This window comes from Myxine glutinosa, chromosome 2 (assembly GCF_964187855.1).
Source record: "Myxine glutinosa chromosome 2, kmMyxGlut1.1, whole genome shotgun sequence".
Taxonomy (NCBI): Eukaryota; Metazoa; Chordata; class Myxini; order Myxiniformes; family Myxinidae; genus Myxine; species Myxine glutinosa.
Window position 1 is genome coordinate 3,665,428 of NC_136262.1, and position 20,807 is coordinate 3,686,234.

Here is a 20,807-nt window from a genome sequence, read left to right on the forward strand (position 1 = left end):
TGCATTTTAAAGGTTTTCAAGAAATCCAACATGGCCACCACAGAACGTTTTTTCCTTTCTTAATCAATTGGCTCATAGCATAACCAATCTGCAAGTAATGGTCAGAAGAGAAAGAAATGTAATTAATTAAATAAGTACTTTATTAATCGCTAATAATTAAATAACTCGTGAATTCTCATCCGATTCACTTAACATTTGAGTGTTCCCAAAACGTTGGAGCAAAACGTTGCAACAACGAAAGTGGAACGTTGTAGCGACGTTGTGGAAACGTTTTACAACAACATTATTTCAATGTTGCAGGAAAGTAATGTGAAAAACGTTGAAACAACGTTGTGGAAACGTCAGCAAAACCCAACATTTGAATGTTCCCAAAACGTTGGAGCAAAACGTTGCAACAACGAAAGTGAAACGTTGTAGCGACGTTGTGGAAACGTTTTACAACAACATTATTTCAATGTTGCAGGAAAGTAATGTGAAAAACGTTGAAACAACGTTGTGGAAACGTCAGCAAAACCCAACATTTGAATGTTCCCAAAACGTTGGAGCAAAACGTTGCAACAACGAAAGTGAAACGTTGTAGCGATTTTGAAACGTTTTACAACAACATTATTTCAATGTTGCAGGAAAGTAATGTGAAAAACGTTGAAACAACGTTGTGGAAACGTCAGCAAAACCCAACATTTGAATGTTCCCAAAACGTTGGAAGAGAGGGGGGAGAGACAGCGAGAGACAGAGAGAGAGAGAGAGAGAGGGAGGGGGAGGGGGGGGGTTTAGGGAGGGAGCATAGGTAGCCGACATGGAAGTGAGGGACGATGAGGGACAATGTTCGGTTTTTACCCTCGGGGCGTCGGTATGCAATTTTCATCCAATCGCCATCTTTCATAATGATTCTGGACCGGCATGAGATGGCGTTGTCTGTCATTAATTTATATGTTGGTCGAACGATTTTTAGGTGTTATAAAAATGGCAGGAAAAAATTGACGAAAAAAAATGTTTTTTTTCCTGTCCTCCACCCTTTTTTTTTTTCTTTCTTACCTTGGACCCACGGCTTTCGTCCTACACAATTCCGTTTAATTTGTCTAAATCCAACTAGCTGTTCCAAAGATATAAGCCGTTTTGTTGCGATACCACAAATTGGAAGAAAAATATATATATATATCTCCATTTCCCGCCGTCTTCTCGCACGCCAAGCGAGTCCTCTACCATTTGGGCGGGCAACTCAAAGGTACTTTTGTAAGTGTAAACGAGTGTACCGGCCTTACACGACTTGGAAGCAGATCGTCCCATGGTGCACTCATGGCACGATCTTGCTCTTAGTACATGGTAAGGCTTCTAATAACCAGCATCGAACTGGCGCATTTATTTACACAGTGCAAAAACCCGTATTAACAGAAATCGCTAGAAAAAACACGAATAATAGCTATAATCGTTTGTCGATGTTCCATCCGTGACTTTGTCCGCTCATTCACTATTCCTAAATCGATAAAAACGGACCTCGATCACTACCAGCGTACTAACCCTCTGCATTTGTAATGAGATTTCAACAGGATTACGACTCAAAGGAAAAAGAACGAGCAGACATTTTGTAGGATGTTACCTACAAAGGATACAAAGGATGTTTTGTAGGATCTTAACGTACGATCGTTAAGATCGTTACATCTTAAGCATACAAAAAAATGGTTCTTTGGGTAGTAGCCACAGCACCCGGGAGTACCAGCTCAGCAATGGTTCTTTGTGTTCCACTACCCAGCACCCTAGACCAACTCAAATGGATCTCTGTGTCGCGAGCACATCACCGGAGCCAAAAGGTCTCATCTATATCTTCCTTCTGAGGGCTCTCCTGCACCAATAGTGCGTGGAGAAGCCCAAACACCACTTTCTCCATATACATACAAAATAACTATACACAGGTTCGTATATCATAATGGACAATCCACAAGAAGCCATGCTTACCTTGGCGATGTCCACTTGATCCCCGTACGGGCCACCAAGTTGTCCGGGAATAATAGATTACAAGACGCCAATGACTAAGACAGTTTTTACAAAGTAAGGATTTATTATAATTACTAAGTCACTTGTTTCAATTCAATAAAGACTATTATAGCTAATTCAAGTCGTTGGTTCTTCTTCTTCTCTGGCCGGTCCTCTCTCTTTGCGCTGTTTCTCGTTCCGTACTCGTTCGTTCCGTTGGGCAGAGGTTCTGGTGACAAGTGCTCCCGACTCAAAGTGTGTTCTCGTTTATATGGGCACACTCGAGTTAATCCTCCGTGCGCTAAATGTTAATCCTCCGTGCGCTGAAGCTCCTTGGTCATCCACAATCGCCCCCCCCCCCCCCCCCTGCTGGGGAGTTCCTTCATCCTCTTTGCATCCCGATGTCCAAAACAATAGTATGGGTTTGGGAATGTGTGTTAGCCCGGGGTCGTGATAAAGGTGAACAAAAGGACTCCCAGGTTCCATGTTCCGGGATACATTCCTGAAATTCTTACGAACCACCTGCGACTACCTGCTCCGTTACCAGTCCCAACCAATGAGTTACATTTCCACACCGACATCACCTTAGACACCGTTGCTTGTGAAACCCCAGCACGTTGAGCTGTCTTTGTCAATGAAGCTCCTGCCAAACGTGCCCCAACAGTCGCACCTCTTTCAAAGTCATCGAGGTGTCCTCTTGCAGCCATGTGAGCCACAATTTATAGGCAACCAGGCCAGCACAGCATTTCTATACATGACCCTAAGCATACTGGGATGCTAGTTGCTTAATTAACACATGGGCCACAACCCACACCTGTGTGGAAGCTGTTTCTTTCAATATACTTTTGGTGTTTCTCATTACCCAGATGTTTCCATTTTTTGTCCACTATCTGTATATGCGTAGGTAAAACATGCAAAATAACTGTAATTAAAGCAATTACAATTAAGCTTTCCAAAAAACACCAGCCTCTTTTTGTATCTCCTTGATCATTTAACTTTGACCCAATGGGGTTATGTCGCGTGACGTATGGTGAAATACTGTATAACCCGCACATGAGTGTACCCTCAGTTAGACTACCTAATTTAAGATATAGCCCAGGGGTTATTTTCATGAAAATAAGGTATAAGGCGTTACTGACCGAACCACGCACCGCTACGACTGAAAATCATTCACCATTCATTTTAAACCTGTTTCAATCTGATGTTTATTCAAAGATTATTTTCCCAAACATCATGAATGCGTCATTTTAAACTGAAGTCGCAAGTAAGTCACAAACAAGTTGCAAGTCCCAAGTCCCCACACACCAAGTCCCCACCCACCAAGTCCCCACCCACCAAGTCCCCACCCACCAAGTCCCCAGACACCAAGTCCCCAGACACCAAGTCCCCAGACACCAAGTCCCCAGACACCAAGTCCCCACACACCAAGTCCCCACCCACCAAGTCCCCACCCACCAAGTCCCCACCCACCAAGTCCCCACCCACCAAGTCCCCAGACACCTAGTCCCCAGACACCTAGTCCCCAGACACCTAGTCCCCAGACACCTAGTCCCCAGACACCAAGTTCCCAGACACAAATCCCCACAAACCAAAACCCCAGTCCCAGTCTCAAGTCAGTTTTGTCAAGTCTGAGTCAGGTCGCAAAAGCCTTGGATCATCAACCCCCCTTGACCTAGCCCAAGTTATGTTGAGGTGAGCTTGGCCTCCTGAAATGCTTACAAAATGCAGGTTATTGATTTATTCACAACTTGATTTATTTCATAAATGTTTTCAACCTTACCTGTAACATTTTAAACGTGGAAACGACACAGGTGCTTCTAAAGAGAGAATTTAAAACCTTGAACTCACAGATCGTTAACATGTCTCATGTTGCATCACCCTGTGGTCTTATTAACATGAATCATTTACATGTTTTCTGCAGAAATGAGTTGGATTATAAAGGCCAATGACCGAATGTACAACAACTCATTCAAACGTACAAAGTATTACTGCCTCAAGGAGAACCTGTACAAGGTAAGATTTTATATACTTGTACCTTTACCTGATAATTGAGCATGTTATAATGTTTGGTTTGAATGTGATGTTATGCCAATTGTTTCTACAATCCTAATACTGTTTAACATTTAGTAGATATCAGATAATGAAGCTCTTCCTCATGCAGAATGAAAATGTATTTTATTGTTGGTGTTGATGTTAGGGTTGGGGGGTTAATTTTAACCCATCCCTTCTCCCCCACTGGGAATGTTTTATTTACTTTAAGGCCATGTGACATGCCAATGTTTAGAAAACTAACACCTTGGGCACAACAATAAAACAGTCAAGGAAGTCAAGCCTCCATTATGTATTGTCAGTTATTTGAATTTCCCAGAGGGCTGCTGGGATACCCTAGAGGCCGAGAGGTATGCAAAGTCCACTCTGGGCTGTTTAGTCTGAGTTTGATTGATTTGGTAAAGGTTTATCTTGGTTTTATCTGTTCATAAAACTTTGCTCCATAACTCAACTGGCTCACCTCTTTACTTCCTATTTTTTGGTGCTGATGAAAGGTTTGCATCTTGCGGTGTAGCCTTTGTAATTCTGCTGTCGAACTTTTCTGCAAACGGTAGATTGATACCTTCACCCTGCACTCTGGAAGATGTTGGCGATGTCGCTGACAGTTGTGTTAGCGTTTTTCTTCACAGCTCTGGTGGTTTTAAGGTCATCTCACCTAGACTCTCGAAAAGATAAACTTATAAAATGGTTCGTGATGTCCGGATGTCTGTCCTTCTTTCTGTCTGTCCATCCTTTAACTTTTTGCTATTTTTGCTACTCGTCCTTTATCACCGGCTAATTGTTGTGAAACTTAACACATGAATACCAGACAGTCGTCCGCACCATCACTTGAGCTTCAAGTTTTCGTTTTTGGATTATGGGACAAATATGTATAATGATGTAATAATATGGGTGGACGTGTATTGGTCGATGTTGTGACGTTGAAGAGTGCCGTTTTACAGGGTGAGCCATAAGTCCCAGGACACTGATTTAGCTGCTTTGGCAAGATTTATTTAATACCATCTACAAGGGTGAGCTATAAGCGCAAGAAGTAATATTATTACAGTAATAACAGTAACACATAATAAGAGGAGTAATAATAATATATTACAAGAAAAAAAGAAATTAAGAATTTTCTTTTTTTATCTTGGGCCGTGACAACAGCAGACGTCATACAGATGGATGCATTCGATGTCTCAGGAGGTATTGTAATTTTTGTATTACTTTAATATTTTATTATCACTCCTGTTATTATGTATTACTGTTATTATTGTAATATATTACTACTACTGGGACTAATGGGCCACGCTGGTAGTATAAACAAATCTTGGATCAGCAGATAAAACCGTGTCCTGGGACTTATGACTCAACCAGCAGTTTTTATTTTATATAATAATAATAATAATGCATTTATTTTATATAGCGCTTTTCAGGAAGCCCAAAGACGCTTTGACAGAGTGCAAAACATAACGCATAGCAAAACATAAAGACAATTGCAAAAAAAGAAGAATCAATAGGGAAATATTCAAAGCACAAAGGAGGGAGAAGGAGAGGAGATAGTCAGGGGTTAGATGCTGTGGGTTAAATGTTGAATGCAGTGTTGAACAGGTGGGTCTTGAGTGATGTTTTGAATGTGGTGAGTGAGGAGGAGTCTCTGATGGTGTGAGGTAGCGAGTTCCAGAGGGTGGGAGCAGCGATGGAGAAGGCCCTGTCCCCCCAGGATCTAAATTTGGTCCGGATGGGGGGGGTCAGGAGGTTGGTACCAGCAGAGCGGAGGTTGCGGGTGGGAGTGTGTCTGGAGAGGAGGTCAGCCAGGTAGGATGGGGCCAGGTTATGGAGGGCTTTGTAGGTCAAGAGGAGGATTTTGTACTGGATTCTCTGGGAGATGGGGAGCCAGTGAAGCTTGTAAAGGACGGGGGTGATGTGGTCACGGGTCCGGGAATGGGTGAGTAGACGGGCAGCGGAGTTCTGAATGTATTGGAGTTTATTGGTGATTGTTGAGGGTGAACCATAAAGGAGGCTATTGCAGTAGTCCAGACGGGAAGTGATGATATATGTAATTGTGATATATGTAATATAAGTGAAGTGATATATGTAATTCAATTTACTTTAACTGAAGAATCATGCGATTCCTTCATCTTACGAGATTGTCAATCAAATGTTTTGTATTAACTTTTAACATTATTCTTAAAGAACGAGAACAGGAACAATGCAGGAACAACACAGGCACGTTTTAATCATCCAGGTATTCACCTTCATGCTTCACTTACCTTGTGCTGTAATTTTAGAGTATAATTTCTGCTTAATTGGATTCACATTTTTAATGCTAATGTGAAAAGGATGTGATGCACCCTTTTCGAATTGAATGTCCAGTGGATGAAAATTTTTCCATGTTTCACATGGACAATAAGAAAGAACGAAATTAAAGGAAACGGGCCGAATGGCCTCCTCTTACACCAAAGACATTTGTGTATCCCTGTGTAATGTTGTTAGGAATGATGAAGAAAATGGGAGGGTAGCAAAGAATTGTGGGTGGGGTGGGCTGAGAGATTGTGGTGGGGGCAGGGGACTGAGTTGAGGTTGGGGGTTGAGGACATGAAGAAGAAAGGGGAGGTAAGGCCAGAGATTTGCTGTGGGTGGTGTTGTCGATTCAGAACATCAGAATGCTGGGCGGGACGCGTCATGCCCATCTGAGTGTTCGGGATGAACGGAGGCCTCGCAGAGTAGTCGCACATAGGAGGGATTCCGACGAGCAGCAATCGGGATTGCCGACCTCGCAGAGGAGTGCCCGCAATGGGTGCAGCGCGCGATTCGCGCATAGAAGGGATTCCGTCCAGCGCTGGTCGGGTACGCCGGCGGAATGAGGCGCGACAGACATGGGAGTCGTGAGCACACGCGTGGAAAATCACATCTCGTGAAGCAATCGCATCTCGAAAAGCAATCCAGGAGGATTCTCTCATAAGAAGCCGTTGGCGTTGCCCGCAACTGAGGCAGTCACAGCTAGACTCGTACCTTCGGCTCCGAGCATGTCCGTCGACCCGACGGGGCTTCAGCTGCAGAACGTTTCCCAGTAGCATCGTTCTCCAGGCGTCTTGCCGGAGTTCGTCACCTGCTCCGGCGTTCGGACCTCAGGAGAGCATTTCGTGCTCAGATGACGTAGTTCTTGAACGTAATGCTTGAGGGGTTCCAATGCATCCGGTCTCTTCGTGGCAGACTGGTAGCGAGGGTAGTTGGCGCTCCGTGGCAAGAGCTGGCTCGGCGGGTCCTCTGCTTGACGTTCTTCCCCGAGGAGGGGTAGTCGCAGGAGCGTGGGCATCATCTCGATTCAGAACGATGTCAGGAGAGGATCACGATTAATTGTTGTGATAATCAGAGATACAACATTGTCTCAGAGTAGAGTTTAAACGTGATCGATCTCAGACAGCATCTAAAGGGAGAACCAGCGATCATAGTATTAGTATTACTACAGGTACATACCGGTACATACCGGTACATACAGGTGATATCTATTCAAGCGAGCATGCAGTGCTCAATGCAGAATCCTTACCATTCTACAGAAGCCCGGAGATGCAATAGAATTACATGGCACAGAACTACCTTCTGCGCTGAACGGCAGTTGCTTCATAGGAGCCGCTTAGTGGCAATGAGTAGAATAACACCAGGGTCGTAACTTAGATGACAATTTCACCGCAGGTTCCACAGTCACTAGGGAGAGGGCAGTTGAGGCTTTGAGGTGGGAGGATTCATGTTTTACATGATGTGAAATTTCCATGGCTCAATGCTAGTCCAGAATAAAAATCAATGGTGAAATTAATAAAATACTAATAAAATTATTACAATTATAATTATTAATAAAATAATAACTAATTAATATTAATAAAAATATGCTTATGGAGCCACAGTGTTAATGGTTATCTGTTCTGCTAAAGTATTGTCCTGTTCCTAGGTATTAAAATCCTCCAAGGAAACAGATAGCTGAACGAGCTTACACTCTGAGGCATTCAGTCAAAAATGACAGTGTTCTTTACACGCGAGGGAAAGGAGAATCACGAACTTACCTTCATGTGTCCCACCGGACATCCTCGAATCTGCGATAATTAATTCAAACTTATTCAAAATAATGCGAAAATTCAACATTCAATTATGCGAAATTCAAAATAATTTATTTATTTAGCCAAATCCTATCAGCAGATTTTAAATGTACAAAAATCCCGGCTTTATTGAAGAAATGCCGGTAACAAAATAACACCCGGCAAATCTAAGATTCCTAAATGGGACGTTCCCAAACAGACTCGAAAACACACAAATGGAACAAATAACCAGTGAAAATAAAGCGTGTGTGTGTTTTTATGTATTTAGGTCTGAGCGTCTCCTGAACCCCGTCGGGAATCGTCCAGGGCACAGGCGCTGGCGGGAAGTAGGCCTCAGCGCGCCCTTGTTTACTCAGCCGCGCTCGTCCGCGTCGTCCGCCTCACCAGCACCCACGTCTCTCAGCACAAGAGCGCGATGAACTCCTGACTGACTGCACGGCACCACGGCACCAATGTTCCAATGCAAGAGGGTGGAACGGAGTATGACCGTTCGCCACTAAATCCCACAGCCAAGAGCGCGTAACCTTTGACCGTTCGTTGAGACTGTCCCACCGCAAGAGGGCTTATCGGCGACCGTTCACCTCAAGATCCCAAAGCAGAGAGAAAACCAAGAGAGAAAATGTCGGGGACACCTTTCTTTATGAAAATCCCGAAGCAGAGAGAGGAAATGTCAGCCCTCCACCTCCATTGTACTCAAGGCTCTGACGTCATCTGACGCTGCCTGTGCCTGCTCCTATCAGCCAAATATCAGCTCTTTGTTGCTCGACAAATCTCATTAATTACTGCTCTCCGGGCACGGCCTCACGGACCTGCCTGCTTGATGTTATCACATGTCGGTGGTATCATTGTTGGTGCTCAAAGTCCTGTTTCTGGTTAGCTTTTATTTAGTGTATTTTAATGCGCTGTTCCCTGGCTTTGTGTGTGTGCTGCATTGTCATAATTAACAGAGGAAAAACAACAGAGGCCATTTACATACAGGGGATTTACCATTAATCCATAACTAAGTAACATAACCCGACCCCTCTCATGGGGACACTTATACGCGCTTACACGACATCTGTTCTAAACGAATTTCCTACTTATGATACATGGGGTTCCTTCTCCTTCATCGGAACATACGGAGCATGGTATACTATACAATTCTACCTGGACTAGGATAATCATTGACTACCCCTCACAAACTGAATCTGCAACTGGACCTGACGGCATCAGCCCACGGGTCCTAAAATCCTGTTCTTCTGCTCTTTCACTCCCTCTCTCTGTTCGATTCACCCTCTCTTTTGCTCAAGGTCAACTGCCATCTGCTTGGAAATCAGCCAACATCACCGCTTTACACAAAAAGGTGCAAAAACAGATCCTAGTAACTACAGACCAATCAGCCTTCTCCCAATTATCAGCAAAGTCATGGAATCCATCATTGCTTCGGATATGAAATCTTTCCTCTTCTCCAATGGCTTGATCTCTGATCATCAATTTGGTTTCAGACCAGGTCAATCTACTCTGCACATGCTGCTTCTGCTGTCTCAACAATGGATGGAGGTCCTCAATGCCAAACAGGAAATTAGAGCTGTCTCCCTCGATATATCACGTGCCTTCGATACGGTCTGGCACCCCGCTCTGCTCACCAAACTCTCCTCCTTTGGTATCCATGGAAATCTCCACGCATGGCTGGCGGACTTCCTCTCTAGTCGTAGTCAACGTGTGGCCCTGAATGGGTTTCTCTCATCTCCTCTTCCTGTTCAGGCTGGAGCTCCCCAAGGCAGTGTTCTGGGCCCTGTGCTTTTTCTGGTCTTCATCAATGATCTATCCGACTCTCTTGAAAATCCTCTCTATCTCTTTGCTGATGACTCCACTCTCTGCCGATCCATTCCTCATCCCTCAGATCGGCAGTCTGCAGCCTCCTCACTCTCTACAGACCTGGACAAAATCACTGACTGGGCAAACAAGTGGAACATGTCTTTCAATCCTGACAAATCTCACTCTCTTACGATGTCTCTCCGAAAAGACCGACTGGACAACCCTCCCATCCACTTTCTGAATAATCCTCTCCAAGAAGTTCTGTCACTCAAGCTTTTGGGTCTCACTATCTGCCATGATCTTTCCTGGGAAAACCACATTTCAAATCTGGCCTCCAAAGCTAGTCGCCGACTGGGCATCCTCCATCGTGCGACGTCCTTCCTTGGCACACCTGAGCTCCTCACCACATACAAGGCTTTCATCTGCAGCTCAATGGAATACTGCTCTCCCCTCTGGGCTGGTGCTCCTGCCTCACACCGAGCTCGTCTTCACGCTGATGAAACCAAAGCGTTCAGAATCATTGTAATCTCCCGTGATGAAGCTACCTCCGAGGGCCTTTCACTTACTCACCGCAGGCAGGTTGGTGGTCTTTCTGTCTTCTACCGACTCCTCTCCGGCCTTGCTCCTCCAGCTCTCTCTGGGCTCTGTCCCCCAAATATTCCTAAAGGTCGCACAAGATCTGCCTGCAACCCTCTTATGGTTAAACTGCCAAAATCAAGACTCTCTGCTCACCTTCACTCTGTCATTCCTCTTTTCTCCCACCTCTGGAACAAACTACCCCACTCCCTTCAATCCCACTCCTCCTTCCAGGTCTTTAAAACAGCTGTTCACCACCATCTCTTATCTTCCCCCATCCAAAACCTTGATCTTTTCTACCCCCGCTAATTTCACCCCAAATCCTCTTTTTTGAAATACCAACTTCTTTCCTGGAAGTGCTTGGTGTCCTTGTGTTTATACTTCTCCCACCCCCCTTCCCACGCTGCCTCCCCCCAAGCCCTCTCCCTCCCACACATTCCCGATGTCCCTCACAAATGTTGTGTTTATGTGCTTCCCCTTCTCTCCCCATCTTGTCTACCACTCCCCTTTTTATACACTTTGTTTGTTTGTCTGTTTGATTTGTTTGTGTGATAAATGTTAGCTCTTTCACGAGCCTCGATTATGTATTAAAACAAAAACAAACAAAAAAAAACGTAACAGTATTGTTCAGTTGTACCAGCTGAGTCTGATCCTGCAGGAAGTCCCTAATCCATAGAGTGAGAGATTGACTGACATTTAAGTTGAGCAGCTTTGCCAATAATTAGTGTGGTTCGCATTGGTACTGGAATAAGCGTAACAGATTTCCAGCAGGATGGAATTCAATTTCCAGCAGGAAGGAATTTAATTTCCAGCAGGATGGAATTTAATTTCCACCAGGATATAATTTAATTTCCTGCAGGATGGAATTCAATTTCCTGCAGGATGGAATTCAATTTCCTGCAGGATGGAATTCAATTTCCTGCAGGATGGAATTCAATTTCCTGCAGGATGGAATTCAATTTCCAGCAGGATATAATTTAATTTCCTGCAGGATATAATTCAATTTCCTGCAGGATGGAATTCAATTTCCAGCAAGATGGAATTCAATTTCCTGCAAGATGGAATTCAATTTCCTGCAAGATGGAATTCAATTTCCTGCAAGATGGAATTCAATTTCCTGCAGGATGGAATTCAATTTCCTGCAGGATGGAATTCAATTTCCAGCAGGATATAATTCAATTTCCAGCAGGATATAATTCAATTTCCTGCAGGATGGAATTCAATTTCCTGCAGGATGGAATTCAATTTCCTGCAAGATGGAATTCAATTTCCTGCAAGATGGAATTCAATTTCCTGCAAGATGGAATTCAATTTCCTGCAGGATGGAATTCAATTTCCTGCAGGATGGAATTCAATTTCCAGCAGGATATAATTCAATTTCCAGCAGGATATAATTCAATTTCCTGCAGGATGGAATTCAATTTCCTGCAGGATGGAATTCAATTTCCTGCAGGATGGAATTCAATTTCCTGCAGGATGGAATTCAATTTCCTGCAGGATGGAATTCAATTTCCTGCAGGATGGAATTCAATTTCCTGCAGGATGGAATTCAATTTCCTGCAGGATGGAATTCAATTTCCTGCAGGATGGAATTCAATTTCCAGCAAGATGGAATTCAATTTCCTGCAGGATGGAATTTAATTTCCTGCAGGATGGAATTTAATTTCCTGCAGGATGGAATTCAATTTCCTGCAGGATGGAATTCAATTTCCAGCAAGATGGAATTCAATTTCCTGCAGGATGGAATTTAATTTCCTGCAGGATGGAATTTAATTTCCTGCAGGATATAATTTAATTTCCTGCAGGATGGAATTCAATTTCCTGCAGGATGGAATTCAATTTCCAGCAGGATATAATTTAATTTCCAGCAGGATATAATTTAATTTCCAGCAGGATATAATTTAATTTCCTGCAGGATGGAATTCAATTTCCTGCAGGATGGAATTCAATTTCCTGCAGGATGGAATTCAATTTCCTGCAGGATGGAATTCAATTTCCTGCAAGATGGAATTCAATTTCCTGCAGGATGGAATTCAATTTCCAGCAGGATATAATTTAATTTCCTGCAGGATGGAATTCAATTTCCTGCAGGATGGAATTTAATTTCCTGCAGGATGGAATTCAATTTCCTGCAGGATGGAATTCAATTTCCTGCAGGATGGAATTCAATTTCCTGCAGGATGGAATTCAATTTCCAGCAAGATGGAATTCAATTTCCTGCAGGATGGAATTTAATTTCCTGCAGGATGGAATTTAATTTCCTGCAGGATATAATTTAATTTCCTGCAGGATATAATTTAATTTCCAGCAAGATGGAATTCAATTTCCAGCAAGATGGAATTCAATTTCCTGCAGGATGGAATTCAATTTCCTGCAGGATGGAATTCAATTTCCAGCAGGATATAATTTAATTTCCAGCAGGATATAATTTAATTTCCAGCAGGATATAATTTAATTTCCTGCAGGATGGAATTCAATTTCCTGCAGGATATAATTCAATTTCCTGCAGGATATAATTCAATTTCCTGCAGGATATAATTCAATTTCCTGCAGGATGGAATTTAATTTCCTGCAGGATGGAATTCAATTTCCTGCAGGATGGAATTCAATTTCCAGCAGGATATAATTTAATTTCCTGCAGGATGGAATTCAATTTCCTGCAGGATGGAATTTAATTTCCTGCAGGATGGAATTCAATTTCCTGCAGGATGGAATTCAATTTCCTGCAGGATGGAATTCAATTTCCTGCAGGATGGAATTCAATTTCCTGCAGGATGGAATTCAATTTCCTGCAGGATGGAATTCAATTTCCTGCAGGATGGAATTCAATTTCCTGCAGGATGGAATTCAATTTCCTGCAGGATGGAATTCAATTTCCAGCAGGATATAATTCAATTTCCTGCAGGATGGAATTCAATTTCCTGCAGGATGGAATTCAATTTCCAGCAGGATATAATTTAATTTCCTGCAGGATGGAATTCAATTTCCTGCAGGATATAATTTAATTTCCTGCAGGATGGAATTCAATTTCCTGCAGGATGGAATTCAATTTCCAGCAGGATATAATTTAATTTCCTGCAGGATGGAATTCAATTTCCTGCAGGATGGAATTCAATTTCCTGCAGGATGGAATTTAATTTCCTGCAGGATATAATTTAATTTCCAGCAGGATGGAATTCAATTTCCAGCAGGATATAATTCAATTTCCTGCAGGATGGAATTCAATTTCCAGCAGGATATAATTTAATTTCCAGCAGGATGGAATTCAATTTCCTGCAGGATGGAATTCAATTTCCTGCAGGATGGAATTTAATTTCCTGCAGGATATAATTTAATTTCCAGCAGGATGGAATTCAATTTCCAGCAGGATATAATTCAATTTCCAGCAGGATGGAATTCAATTTCCAGCAGGATATAATTTAATTTCCAGCAGGATGGAATTCAATTTCCAGCAGGATATAATTTAATTTCCAGCAGGATATAATTTAATTTCCAGCAGGATATAATTTAATTTCCTGCAGGATGGAATTCAATTTCCTGCAGGATATAATTCAATTTCCTGCAGGATATAATTCAATTTCCTGCAGGATATAATTCAATTTCCTGCAGGATGGAATTTAATTTCCTGCAGGATGGAATTCAATTTCCTGCAGGATGGAATTCAATTTCCAGCAGGATATAATTTAATTTCCTGCAGGATGGAATTCAATTTCCTGCAGGATGGAATTTAATTTCCTGCAGGATGGAATTCAATTTCCTGCAGGATGGAATTCAATTTCCTGCAGGATGGAATTCAATTTCCTGCAGGATGGAATTCAATTTCCTGCAGGATGGAATTCAATTTCCTGCAGGATGGAATTCAATTTCCTGCAGGATGGAATTCAATTTCCTGCAGGATGGAATTCAATTTCCTGCAGGATGGAATTCAATTTCCAGCAGGATATAATTCAATTTCCTGCAGGATGGAATTCAATTTCCTGCAGGATGGAATTCAATTTCCAGCAGGATATAATTTAATTTCCTGCAGGATGGAATTCAATTTCCTGCAGGATATAATTTAATTTCCTGCAGGATGGAATTCAATTTCCTGCAGGATGGAATTCAATTTCCAGCAGGATATAATTTAATTTCCTGCAGGATGGAATTCAATTTCCTGCAGGATGGAATTCAATTTCCTGCAGGATGGAATTTAATTTCCTGCAGGATATAATTTAATTTCCAGCAGGATGGAATTCAATTTCCAGCAGGATATAATTCAATTTCCTGCAGGATGGAATTCAATTTCCAGCAGGATATAATTTAATTTCCAGCAGGATGGAATTCAATTTCCTGCAGGATGGAATTCAATTTCCTGCAGGATGGAATTTAATTTCCTGCAGGATATAATTTAATTTCCAGCAGGATGGAATTCAATTTCCAGCAGGATATAATTCAATTTCCAGCAGGATGGAATTCAATTTCCAGCAGGATATAATTTAATTTCCTGCAGGATGGAATTCAATTTCCTGCAGGATGGAATTCAATTTCCTGCAGGATGGAATTTAATTTCCTGCAGGATATAATTTAATTTCCAGCAGGATGGAATTCAATTTCCAGCAGGATATAATTCAATTTCCAGCAGGATGGAATTCAATTTCCAGCAGGATATAATTTAATTTCCAGCAGGATGGAATTCAATTTCCAGCAGGATGGAATTCAATTTCCTGCAGGATGGAATTCAATTTCCTGCAGGATATAATTTAATTTCCAGCAGGATATAATTTAATTTCCAGCAGGATGGAATTCAATTTCCAGCAGGATGGAATTCAATTTCCTGCAGGATGGAATTCAATTTCCTGCAGGATGGAATTCAATTTCCTGCAGGATGGAATTCAATTTCCTGCAGGATGGAATTCAATTTCCAGCAGGATATAATTCAATTTCCAGCAGGATATAATTCAATTTCCTGCAAGATGGAATTTAATTTCCTGCAAGATGGAATTCAATTTCCTGCAGGATGGAATTTAATTTCCTGCAGGATGGAATTCAATTTCCTGCAGGATGGAATTCAATTTCCTGCAGGATGGAATTCAATTTCCTGCAGGATGGAATTCAATTTCCTGCAGGATGGAATTCAATTTCCAGCAGGATATAATTTAATTTCCTGCAGGATGGAATTCAATTTCCTGCAGGATATAATTTAATTTCCTGCAGGATGGAATTCAATTTCCTGCAGGATGGAATTCAATTTCCAGCAGGATATAATTCAATTTCCTGCAGGATGGAATTCAATTTCCTGCAGGATGGAATTCAATTTCCAGCAGGATGGAATTCAATTTCCTGCAGGATGGAATTCAATTTCCTGCAAGATGGAATTCAATTTCCTGCAGGATGGAATTCAATTTCCTGCAGGATGGAATTCAATTTCCTGCAGGATGGAATTCAATTTCCTGCAGGATGGAATTCAATTTCCTGCAGGATATAATTTAATTTCCTGCAGGATGGAATTCAATTTCCTGCAGGATGGAATTCAATTTCCTGCAGGATGGAATTCAATTTCCTGCAGGATGGAATTCAATTTCCTGCAGGATGGAATTCAATTTCCTGCAGGATGGAATTCAATTTCCTGCAAGATGGAATTCAATTTCCTGCAGGATGGAATTTAATTTCCAGCAGGACGGAATTCAATTTCCTGCAGGATGGAATTTAATTTCCTGCAGGATGGAATTCAATTTCCTGCAGGATGGAATTCAATTTCCTGCAGGATGGAATTCAATTTCCTGCAGGATGGAATTCAATTTCCTGCAGGATGGAATTCAATTTCCTGCAGGATGGAATTCAATTTCCTGCAGGATGGAATTTAATTTCCTGCAGGATGGAATTCAATTTCCTGCAGGATATAATTCAATTTCCTGCAGGATGGAATTCAATTTCCTGCAGGATGGAATTTAATTTCCTGCAGGATATAATTTAATTTCCAGCAGGATGGAATTCAATTTCCAGCAGGATGGAATTCAATTTCCTGCAGGATGGAATTCAATTTCCTGCAGGATGGAATTCAATTTCCTGCAGGATGGAATTCAATTTCCTGCAGGATGGAATTCAATTTCCTGCAGGATGGAATTCAATTTCCTGCAGGATGGAATTCAATTTCCTGCAGGATGGAATTTAATTTCCTGCAGGATGGAATTCAATTTCCTGCAGGATGGAATTCAATTTCCTGCAAGATGGAATTTGATTTCCTGCAAGATGGAATTTGATTTCCTGCAGGATGGAATTCAATTTCCTGCAGGATGGAATTCAATTTCCTGCAGGATGGAATTTAATTTCCTGCAGGATGGAATTTAATTTCCTGCAGGATGGAATTCAATTTCCTGCAGGATGGAATTCAATTTCCTGCAAGATGGAATTTGATTTCCTGCAGGATGGAATTCAATTTCCTGCAGGATGGAATTCAATTTCCTGCAAGATGGAATTCAATTTCCTGCAGGATGGAATTTAATTTCCTGCAGGATGGAATTTAATTTCCTGCAGGATGGAATTCAATTTCCTGCAAGATGGAATTTAATTTCCTGCAAGATGGAATTTAATTTCCTGCAGGATGGAATTCAATTTCCTGCAGGATGGAATTTAATTTCCTGCAGGATGGAATTTAATTTCCTGCAAGATGGAATTCAATTTCCTGCAGGATGGAATTTAATTTCCTGCAAGATGGAATTCAATTTCCTGCAGGATGGAATTTAATTTCCTGCAGGATGGAATTTAATTTCCTGCAAGATGGAATTTAATTTCCTGCAGGATGGAATTCAATTTCCTGCAGGATGGAATTCAATTTCCTGCAGGATGGAATTCAATTTCCTGCAGGATGGAATTCAATTTCCTGCAGGATGGAATTTAATTTCCTGCAGGATGGAATTCAATTTCCTGCAGGATGGAATTCAATTTCCTGCAGGATGGAATTCAATTTCCTGCAGGATGGAATTCAATTTCCAGCAGGATATAATTCAATTTCCTGCAGGATGGAATTCAATTTCCGGCAGGATGGAATTTAATTTCCTGCAGGATGGAATTCAATTTCCTGCAGGATGGAATTCAATTTCCTGCAGGATGGAATTCAATTTCCTGCAGGATGGAATTCAATTTCCTGCAGGATGGAATTTAATTTCCTGCAGGATGGAATTCAATTTCCTGCAGGATGGAATTCAATTTCCAGCAGGATATAATTCAATTTCCTGCAGGATGGAATTCAATTTCCAGCAGGATATAATTCAATTTCCTGCAGGATGGAATTTAATTTCCTGCAGGATGGAATTCAATTTCCAGCAGGATATAATTCAATTTCCTGCAGGATGGAATTTAATTTCCTGCAGGATGGAATTCAATTTCCAGCAGGATATAATTCAATTTCCTGCAGGATGGAATTCAATTTCCTGCAGGATGGAATTTAATTTCCTGCAGGATGGAATTCAATTTCCTGCAGGATATAATTTAATTTCCAGCAGGATATAATTTAATTTCCAGCAGGATATAATTCAATTTCCTGCAGGATGGAATTTAATTTCCTGCAGGATGGAATTCAATTTCCTGCAGGATATAATTTAATTTCCAGCAGGATATAATTTAATTTCCAGCAGGATATAATTCAATTTCCAGCAGGATATAATTCAATTTCCTGCAGGATGGAATTTAATTTCCTGCAGGATATAATTCAATTTCCAGCAGGATATAATTCAATTTCCTGCAGGATGGAATTTAATTTCCTGCAGGATGGAATTCAATTTCCAGCAGGATATAATTCAATTTCCTGCAGGATGGAATTCAATTTCCTGCAGGATGGAATTTAATTTCCTGCAGGATGGAATTCAATTTCCTGCAGGATGGAATTCAATTTCCTGCAGGATGGAATTTAATTTCCTGCAGGATGGAATTCAATTTCCAGCAGGATATAATTTAATTTCCAGCAGGATGGAATTCAATTTCCAGCAGGATGGAATTCAATTTCCTGCAGGATGGAATTCAATTTCCTGCAGGATATAATTTAATTTCCAGCAGGATATAATTTAATTTCCAGCAGGATGGAATTCAATTTCCAGCAGGATGGAATTCAATTTCCTGCAGGATGGAATTCAATTTCCTGCAGGATGGAATTCAATTTCCTGCAGGATGGAATTCAATTTCCTGCAGGATGGAATTTAATTTCCTGCAGGATGGAATTCAATTTCCTGCAGGATGGAATTCAATTTCCTGCAAGATGGAATTCAATTTCCTGCAGGATGGAATTCAATTTCCTGCAGGATGGAATTCAATTTCCTGCAGGATGGAATTCAATTTCCTGCAGGATGGAATTCAATTTCCTGCAGGATGGAATTCAATTTCCTGCAGGATGGAATTCAATTTCCTGCAGGATGGAATTCAATTTCCTGCAGGATGGAATTCAATTTCCTGCAGGATGGAATTCAATTTCCAGCAGGATATAATTCAATTTCCTGCAGGATGGAATTCAATTTCCTGCAGGATGGAATTCAATTTCCTGCAGGATGGAATTCAATTTCCAGCAGGATGGAATTCAATTTCCTGCAGGATGGAATTCAATTTCCTGCAGGATGGAATTCAATTTCCTGTAGGATGGAATTCAATTTCCTGCAGGATGGAATTCAATTTCCAGCAGGATGGAATTCAATTTCCTGATGGATGGAATTCAATTTCCTGCAAGATGGAATTCAATTTCCAGCAGGATGGAATTCAATTTCCTGCAGGATGGAATTCAATTTCCTGCAGGATGGAATTCAATTTCCTGCAGGATGGAATTCAATTTCCTGCAGGATGGAATTCAATTTCCTGCAGGATGGAATTCAATTTCCTGCAGGATGGAATTCAATTTCCTGCAGGATGGAATTTAATTTCCTGCAGGATGGAATTCAATTTCCTGCAGGATGGAATTCAATTTCCTGCAAGATGGAATTCAATTTCCTGCAGGATGGAATTCAATTTCCTGCAAGATGGAATTCAATTTCCAGCAGGATATAATTCAATTTCCTGCAGGATGGAATTCAATTTCCTGCAGGATGGAATTTAATTTCCTGCAGGATGGAATTCAATTTCCTGCAGGATGGAATTCAATTTCCTGCAGGATGGAATTCAATTTCCAGCAGGATGGAATTCAATTTCCTGCAGGATGGAATTCAATTTCCTGCAGGATGGAATTCAATTTCCTGCAGGATGGAATTCAATTTCCTGCAGGATGGAATTCAATTTCCTGCAGGATGGAATTCAATTTCCAGCAGGATATAATTCAATTTCCTGCAGGATGGAATTCAATTTCCTGCAGGATGGAATTCAATTTCCTGCAGGATGGAATTCAATTTCCAGCAGGATATAATTCAATTTCCTGCAGGATATAATTCAATTTCCTGCAGGATGGAATTCAATTTCCAGCAGGATATAATTCAATTTCCTGCAGGATGGAATTCAATTTCCTGCAGGATGGAATTCAATTTCCTGCAGGATGGAATTCAATTTCCTGCAGGATGGAATTCAATTTCCTGCAGGATGGAATTCAATTTCCTGCAAGATGGAATTCAATTTCCTGCAAGATGGAATTCAATTTCCTGCAAGATGGAATTCAATTTCCTGCAGGATGGAATTCAATTTCCTGCAGGATGGAATTCAATTTCCTGCAAGATGGAATTCAATTTCCTGCAAGATGGAATTCAATTTCCTGCAAGATGGAATTCAATTTCCTGCAGGATGGAATTCAATTTCCTGCAGGATGGAATTCAATTTCCTGCAGGATGGAATTCAATTTCCTGCAGGATGGAATTCAATTTCCTGCAGGATGGAATTCAATTTCCTGCAGGATGGAATTCAATTTCCTGCAGGATGGAATTCAATTTCCTGCAGGATGGAATTCAATTTCCAGCAAGATGGAATTCAATTTCCTGCAGGATGGAATTTAATTTCCTGCAGGATGGAATTCAATTTCCTGCAGGATGGAATTTAATTTCCTGCAGGATGGAATTCAATTTCCTGCAGGATGGAATTCAATTTCCTGCAGGATGGAATTCAATTTCCTGCAGGATGGAATTCAATTTCCTGCAAGATGGAATTCAATTTCCAGCAGGATGGAATTCAATTTCCTGCAGGATGGAATTCAATTTCCTGCAGGATGGAATTCAATTTCCTGCAAGATGGAATTCAATTTCCAGCAGGATGGAATTCAATTTCCTGCAGGATGGAATTCAATTTCCTGCAGGATGGAATTCAATTTCCTGCAGGATGGAATTTAATTTCCTGCAGGATGGAATTCAATTTCCTGCAGGATGGAATTCAATTTCCTGCAGGATGGAATTCAATTTCCTGCAGGAT

At 41.3% G+C, this 20,807-nt stretch overlaps 1 protein-coding gene across 1 annotated transcript in view; it reads left to right on the forward strand.

Moving 5' to 3' along the window:
• The window catches only part of LOC137422423 (phospholipid-transporting ATPase IC), a 283,539-nt gene that overhangs the window by 77,390 nt on the left and 185,342 nt on the right, over positions 1-20,807 (forward strand). Inside the window, 1 exon segment of the mRNA XM_078772905.1 lies at positions 3,893-3,984. Coding sequence (XP_078629031.1) covers positions 3,893-3,984 — 92 coding nt within the window.